Below are 8,391 nucleotides of genomic sequence, written 5' to 3'. Positions count from 1 at the left end.
CCAGCGCGATGAGTAATGCATTATCAAGAGAAGTATTCTGTAGAACCAGTGCCAGATAAAGATCGAAATGTGTTTTTCTTGTTTTAAATGTTATTCTGAGTGCCTGAATATGCACATCAGAAGTAAGACAAGCCATTGCTTAGTATACTCAAGAATATGTTTTCTTGATGTTTACTGTTATTACTTTCCATAGTGAAGAACCAGGAAGTTCTTCAAGCTCTAAGGGCAACTCAAAGAATTCTGATGGGTCCAATAACCTAGAACTGGGACTCAGCCAGTGGAAGGTACAAAAGCTTGCAGCTCTAGGGATTGGAGCGGCGGATCTACGCTCAATGGTTTTGAAGGTTTTGTGGTTTTCATTTGAGAACCTTTTCCTTTCTTCCTCTCTGTTGGGTTCACTTGAGTTATTTATTAACTGACTCTTTGTACTTAAGGGAGGTGGGATGCTTACATTGGAGAAATTGTTGGAATCGGTAAGAGATAATCCTTGATTTATCTTGAAATCTGGTTTTTAATTTTCATGCTGATGCAGTCCCCAAGTTGTTTCAGTTAGGAGGGAGATTATCAGGAAAGATGATTACAGAAGCTGCAAAATATCAGATGAAGAAAGAACTTATTAGGAAGGTCCTCAATCATATTCTTGTACTTAGATCGTAATTTTTAAAGGCTAGAACATAAAACTGTAACTTGGCATGGCTTTCCTCATGTGGGCCTTCTGAAATCTAGTATTTTCATTTCCAGGGTGGACAGTTAGCAACTATCAACCTGGAATCGGGAGTGGCATTGCTGGCTGCTAGACAGGTCTTTTTGTTGGGTCCTTCTATTTTATTTCCTTAAACGATATGGTTGCTTCAATATCAGTTTTGTCTTTCAGTTTATTGGTGCATATCTTTCAGAACAATGATGTTCACCATGCTCATATTTTTATACAAGCAGCCGCTATTCTTAATTTTTGAAGACATTTTGTTCCTTAAATTTCTTCACTCGCCCTCCATACACATATACAGGAGCATCCTTTTGTGCTTATTAACTATATCTAACTCGACACTTCCCAACTCAACATCCAAAAATAATACTAGGAGAAAAGAATTGAGATGCCTGAGCAGGCCATCAGAAAAGCAGCTTCCGTTCTCCTACTTATAACTTTAGTTTCAGTGTGAAGAACATTTCAAGTTTGGATTTGGAAGATAGTTACTTCCATATGGTTCATAGCTGCTGAATTTGTTCAAATGTTGCTATGAAGGTTTTCCTCACACCAAATACACTTGACAGGGTCTAAAAGCTGCTGCCACTCGGTATCTGGGGCTTAGGAGCGTGACTCAGTTACTTGGTCCAATGTAAGGACTCTGCTTTGCTTTGAAGTCAACGTTTATTGATGTTCATGTGTCAGAGGTGTCAATACTCTGCATCGTCTTGTCTATTCTCTCAGAGTAGTGAACTTCACCATCTCTGATCTTGTCTTATGCAGGATGTGGGGTACCTTGTTAGCAGATGTTGTCATTCAAATGCTTGGAACAGATTACGCCAGGATCTTGCGAGCCATATATGCTTTTGCTCAGGTAATGGAATGATATACAGTTCTGTAATTCACTAGCTGTTTGTTTTTGAGTCACCTACCTTATCAATTTTTGCACGATGGTCATAGTAATGCACTTGAATATCATCTCTCTTCTTTCAAGTTAAAATTTACAAACTTGAATCAATCCCATATAATCACTCTTCTCCTAATTTTCTCTAAAATATGTTTCCTTTTTGTCATTGCAACTTCATTTGCCTCAGATTCGAATCTATCGCTCTCACAAAACAGCATCAGATATTATGTGAGAAGATCGGTGTTCTCAACTTGATTAGAGGCATTTCTTGTTAGCGATTGATTATTTGTGGAAAAGAATCACGTCAATGGAAACTCTGTAAAGATAACCTCTGATTGTACATAAACTTTTTGAACCTCTATATGAAAGTGTCAGCATACAGATTTCGCGAGTTGCTGTTCTTGGTTTTGAAAGTTGATTGTTTCTGGAAATATAACATACTCAATCTCCGTGGATGTTCAGCCGTTCCACCAATACTTTTCCTTATCAAAATCTGATTTAGATTGGACCAAGAGCAAGAAAACTTGTACAGAAAGTGATATTCTTGCTATATTTCTCCATCCCAGAGTTGTTCCAGTGATTTGTATTGCCCCTCTGGGAAAACAAATCTTTCTCCTCTAAACCCTTTAGCCTGAGGAACCTTCTGAATCTTGCAGAGTTCATCAACAGTGAGTTCCCAGTCGAAAATTTGAAGGTTTTGTTTCATCCTCTCCTTGTTGAAACTCTTTACTATAGGAGTTCCTCCCTGCTCATGTATCCATCTCAATGCCACCTTCCACAGAGTTAAAACAAGTCATCAAGAAACTTGTCTTATATCAAGGTTGTAATGAAGTAATCGATGCAAGAACACACAGATTTTATGTGGTTTCTACACCAATTTTTCCCTATGTTCATAATTTTTTGACATACTAGGATAAGGTCATCCGCATATACGTGATGAAATATATCACCTGAGCTATGGTCTTGTTTTTAGCAGCTGCAATTTCTTTGAGAATTGGACTGTCCATGACAGCAAGGGAACCCCAAATAGCACCATTTGCTGCAAGAGGCGACCATGCACATACATGAATCCTCTTCTCCTTGCAATACTCCAACATTTTCTGTTGTTGCCATCCCACATTCATCTCAACCTATAATAAAATTCATTACACACACACATTTGATCTAGTACAACAATAATGTTAGTTATCACCCATTGTCTCTACACAGACACACACACACACACACACACACCTGGTTGACTGCTGGTGGGATGGAGGCAAACTCCAAGAGCTTTGAGAGTTTTGCACAGCTGAAGTTGCTCACACCAATTGACTTAACCAAACCCAATCTGCAACACTCTTCCATCCCCTCCCAAACTCCCTTTGCATCAAATTCAAGCATGTCTTCTTCTCTCAGATTGAAAGGGTCAGCACTTTGCTTTATCCTTATTGGCCAGTGCACAAGGTACAGATCCACGTAATCCATCCCCAGCTTCCTACAAATCACACATACAACACTTCCATGTCAAACAAACCTAGTCTCCGTTTGGTTTCATTTTTTAGTTGTTCAAACGACAACCAAAAACATCACGAACGGCATTCTCATACGATTCCTTCCGACTTGAACGTACAATGATCACTTGGTCATTTTTGTAACAACAGCACATGTGTAATTGTACAGTTCAGACATATTTATAAATACTAGCCCTTCATACCCAAGTATAATTTTGGCTATCTTAATTACTTTTACAAGCACACATTATTTTCCTTACGGCTTCACTAACTTAAACATTTAACACCCTAAAACCTTACCATATTCAGAGATATACACAACAAAATCAAACATGCATATTTATTCTTATATTCCTATCTAAAAAAAATTTTTAAAAAAAAAATCAAACAAAGCAATAGTTACCGAAGTGTTTCCTTAAGGGCAGGCAAGACGAGGTCACGATGAGTGTCTTTTGTTGACAACTTTGACGTAACAAAAACCTCATTGCGGCTACCAATGAGGCCACGCTCCACTGCAGCTGCCACGGCCTGTCCAACGGTCTCCTCAGTGCCGTAGGAGGCAGCGGTGTCAATGTGGCGGTAGCCGGCGGCGATGGCGTCAATGAGGATGGAGGTGAGCTGGTGGGGTGTTGGCATGGGATATGTCGCAGTTCCTAAAGCTAGAGATGGCATTTTGTGGCCGGAATTCAAGAGTATTTCGGGGGCCAGCAATGATTTCTCCATCAAAATACTGAATTCTTGTATGTTTCTTGTAATAATCAGCAACGTTTATGTCTATATATAGAGACATAATTAATTCTTGAAAATAAATTAGGTTGATTTTATGGACATCTATTATCATGTACTCCATTGTGTCCGAATACCATATACACTTTCTTAGGACAGGTTCTTTTGAAAATTTCGAAGCTTGAATTTAGCCGGCTAGCTTACTACCCTACCAATTGAATTTTTTATTTCAAATTATACTATATATTTTACTTTATTAAATATGTATACGTATGATGTGTATGATTTTTTCTTTTTAAATTGTAATAAATAGCGGCATTGTTATGTATGTATATGTTAAATAAATTAGAAGATACAATGAAATTTAAAAGGGCGAATAGCAATTTATCCTCCTGTGATATTGAAAATGAGCACATTACCCCTTTATGAAAAAAATATAGCAATTTACCCCCTATACTTTTTAAAATGAAGCAATTTACCTCCTTATATAGGGAGGTAAATTGTTTCATTTTTAAAAATCATAGAGGGTAAATTGTTGTAATTTAAAAAATACAGGGAAGTAAATCGCTATTTATTTTTTCATAAGGGGGTAATTTGCTCATTTGCAATATCACAAGGGAGTTGCTTGTATTTTTTCTAAATTTAAAATAAAAAATGCAATTCGAATTTTGGTGAAAATCATATTTATATATATGTATAATATTGAAATAAATTTTTATTATTTTAAATATTATATTAGCTTTTTATCATGTTGTTATCGTTCTGCATCTTGCACTTAGAATTCAAGTTTATTTTTCAATGGCTCTCATAAAAGAGGGTTTGTAAGTACTTAAAATGGTGAATTAATTGGTTAAGTGCGACAAACACTTTGTTCCACACTTGCAAGAAGCAACAGAAGTAGTATAATTTAACAATGATGAATCCTAGATAGTATATAAATATTTGTCAATGAACTGTCGCGAAGGGTATTATGATCGTTAATTTGATAGGATAGAAACTAATTTAAAAGAATAAAAAAGATTTAAAATAAAAATTAAAAAAAAAATCATCGAGTATCCGACCAATAATATTTGAATCGGGATCGAACAGCTAAAATAGCTACTCAAAAATTCAGATAGCCTACTGAACTATCTTATTTATGGCTAAAAAGGTAATATCACCTCCAAATCTTTATGGTTATTATATTCTAGTAAACAAATTTAACTCTAAACAATATGATTATGAATATCTAAGTAAACATCATATTGTTGTTGCAATCCAAAATTCACCATTTTATGAACCCACAAATATGTATTATGAGCTAATTATGATGGAATCCACTAGAAAAAAATATCATTATTGACTATAATATTAATGGTTATGACTGAAAATTATAATTAAATATAATTGATTAAAAAAAATTCTCTTTTTCACTTTGAAAAAATTATTTGTCACAACTGAGAGCCATGAAAAAATTATTTGTCACAACAATTGTGCGGTCATGATCAATAGTTATTTGCTATGAGTCTATTACTATTTAATAATTAACTATATTAATTAATTATAGTTAAATATTATATATATATATATTTATTGTAATTTCATTAAAAACATACAACTTGTGATTTTATATCTAAGTGTATCATGGACTGACGCTAATCCAACCCGCCAAAAGTCTCATCACTTTGATCCATGTGTATTGTTGGGAATTTATCCCACAGTGACGAGTCCAAATCAAAGCCCTAAAAAACTATTATAGAGATAATGGTGGGTTTAAAAAATCCTTATACAATAATTTACAGATTAATGGATAAAGAAATATTAACATATAAAAATACACAATATGAAAAGCGGTAAAGTAAGTCAAATTCGCCAAAAGGAGGCCCAACCGCCAGCACCGGCCAGCAACCCTCACGATTGCAAAACCTACAAAGCCACCAAAACACAAAGACCCACAAAGCACAATTTAAGCTTAACTTAGAATTACTCAGAAATCCACTAAAAAATTTCTTTCCACATAGAAAATATTCTTACAAAGTATTTCACAAAAAAAGATTTTTATTATTGTCGTTCTGTATATAATACAGAAACCATAGGAAACCAAAATATATAAATAGAAGACAGAGATCAGAGAGACAAAGAGGTGAGATAGTGAGAGATTTCCAAGAACATCGAAAACGCGAGGAGAATAAAACCAGAGAGAGAAAAGAGGGAGATGAAGAGACACCGGCTAAAAAAAATAGAAGAATAGGGTTAAGTAGAAGAAGGGTCGGGTTTGTGGGCCGTGTTGGATAATGTGTCGGATAGCAAGTGGGCTGCCATCCAAGTAAGGGCTTTTGGTGGGTTGGGGCATAGGCCAAAAAAATCCAACATATATATTATGATATAATGATGATAATCCATCTGTAATGAAATGAAAATTTTGACTTAACATACATAATTTCTTGAAATCCTATATAAAATATGGTACACAGTCACATGGGATGAAATGATTGCTATACTAATTAATTAATTAATTAATTGTACGCAAATTTGCTTAGGTAGGTTGCGTGGAATCTTTGAATTGCCTCTCTATTTATGTACGGTGTATTAATATTTTGGGTTGACCAAAAAATGCCTTCAATCTCTTTAAATGTTCATCATGTGTTACTATTTTTTATTTATTTATTTATTTATTGTGTTTGTTTGACATTATATTATTACTTTTAATTCAATTCTATATGATAAATTTATTGAAATTCGAAACCCTATTTTGATTGTCATTCAATTTGATGTGTTTGCAAAAATATTAAAAATTTATAAATAATTAATATTTTTATTGATAAGTTCATTATTAATCGTGGATTAATGACTTCAAAATTGTAAAAGTGTCGGAAGTTGAAGAAGTTTGAGGGGTATTTTAGTAAATTCATTAAAAAAATTTAATCACTGTTATGACCAAATTTTATTGAAGATTATGAATGAGTTAAAAGATAAATTTAAATATTTAAAAATTGATACAATAACATAATTTTCTTTTATAACAGTATAAATACCTCAAAATTTCAACACAAAAACCCTAACATTTTGATAAGGTGGCAAAGTATATTAAATCAATTGTTTAAGGACAAGAAGTAGATGTTGCTAATTTGCTCATTTAGGGGATATTAGCAAAAACTACTGCTTTTCTAGAGAGAATAAATTGAAAAAAATAATTATAAGTTAAACAATAATGTAAAACTGAAAGTTGAGGATATTTGAAACTAAAAGAAAAAAAGTGCAAAACAAATCGAAGTTAGAATCATTTAAAAAATGACTTAGTATTTAAATTATATTCCATCTCATAGTTTTTCTAATATATAAATTATTAATATAAAATCAACCTTTGATCCTGCTTGAATTAAGCGACCTAGGTTGATCTTTCGGCTAATTGCTAACTCCGCCAAGATCGAGTATCGGGTTCTTGAGAATGAAACAAGAATGTGAAGCTCGTCGGGTGTGTTTCTGAAAACGACCCTCCGATGCTCAAGTTAGTGTGATCAAGGTAAAAATGTGCGATTAGAAGTAGTAGGTCGAAAAGTCAATGATTCAGTTACCTCGAAATATGACGTCTTGCGATATTTATAGGGCCCATGTGGATACTATTGCATGGGCCACATGGCGTTATCTTACTAGCCCTCGTCCTCAATCGGACGGTTCTTGTGTGGGGGTCTTCAAGTAGGATTCGGGTCCGGGTCTGGGTTAGTTCGACCCGCCTTATTATGGAGACGCAGATCTAAGGTGTATAATTGACTAAATTGCCCTTCATTAAGGGTATTTTAGATATCTCGTGCATAAAGTGGGTTTTACCCATCAACCTTAATTATCTATGTTCTTGATGCCGGTCAACCATTTTTCAAGATCCCAGAAATACTGGAAATGAGTCAATCTAATAGGTCTGACATTATTAGCCCATGAGCAAGGTAACACGCCTATAATATTTATATTTGTACTAACCTAGCACGCCTAAGAATAAATCCAACACAACATAATAACTCAATAGACAACATAGATATTACGTCATACATATTCCTGATACTTTGGGTAAGATTTATAACAGTCAACCTGGCAACAACAGGTAAAACAGAATCCGCAGAATCCAAACTAACTAGACATGACTCATTCAAACAGTCATATCTCCATCAAGATAACTAAGAATTTCAATTCATTTTTTTTGTTTGTTTACCTAACTCACGCAGCTTTCAAACGATGTATATATTAAATTGCAATCAGTTCTGAGTTTTGCTCTCAACTAGCCTATAAATAGAGGTCATCACGCATACATATATAGGGGTAACTAGTAACACTCAATCCCACATACTCTTTTCTCTCGATTTTTAGCAAGTTCTTTGTATATTTTCGCACTTCAAATGATCGTCAATTCATTCCACTTCAATTACTGCACCATTGTTCTTAAGCTATTCTAAGTTTTTCCATTATTTATTCGGTGATCAACTTATTGACTTCAGTATAAGATGCTGACTCTTGTTTTGTAAATTAGTCCTCTCTTGATTTTAAAATACTTCTAAAGATCCTTCGACTATTCTGATGCTGTTGGACTCCGATAAACATTAATAGTTAAA

The 8,391-nt window shown here is 34.2% G+C and overlaps 2 protein-coding genes across 3 annotated transcripts in view; one reads left to right on the top strand and one right to left on the bottom strand.

The window, feature by feature from the left end:
• Positions 1–1,983, top strand: part of LOC105157326 — a 3,899-nt gene extending 1,916 nt beyond the window's left edge. For both annotated transcript variants that reach the window (XM_011073719.2, XM_020692283.1), the window contains 7 exons: positions 194–344; positions 435–473; positions 550–624; positions 742–801; positions 1,273–1,337; positions 1,469–1,559; positions 1,780–1,983. In XM_011073719.2, the coding sequence (XP_011072021.1) occupies positions 194–344; positions 435–473; positions 550–624; positions 742–801; positions 1,273–1,337; positions 1,469–1,559; positions 1,780–1,824 (526 nt within the window). In that variant the 3' untranslated portion in view covers positions 1,825–1,983. The remainder of the gene's footprint in view (positions 1–193; positions 345–434; positions 474–549; positions 625–741; positions 802–1,272; positions 1,338–1,468; positions 1,560–1,779) is intronic.
• On the bottom strand, positions 1,776–3,820 carry LOC105157325 (methylecgonone reductase-like). Its single transcript, XM_011073717.2, has 4 exons — positions 3,489–3,820; positions 2,826–3,069; positions 2,543–2,722; positions 1,776–2,364 (listed from the first exon to the last, which is right to left on the bottom strand). Exons 1-4 carry the CDS (start codon positions 3,806–3,808, stop codon positions 2,140–2,142), a joined length of 969 nt encoding a protein of 322 aa, XP_011072019.1. The 5' UTR covers positions 3,809–3,820; the 3' UTR covers positions 1,776–2,139.

This window comes from Sesamum indicum, linkage group LG3 (genome assembly GCF_000512975.1).
Source record: "Sesamum indicum cultivar Zhongzhi No. 13 linkage group LG3, S_indicum_v1.0, whole genome shotgun sequence".
In the NCBI taxonomy this organism is placed as follows: domain Eukaryota; kingdom Viridiplantae; phylum Streptophyta; class Magnoliopsida; order Lamiales; family Pedaliaceae; genus Sesamum; species Sesamum indicum.
The sequence above is the reverse complement of the archived record's forward strand: the minus strand, read 5'-3'. Positions and strand labels throughout refer to the sequence as shown.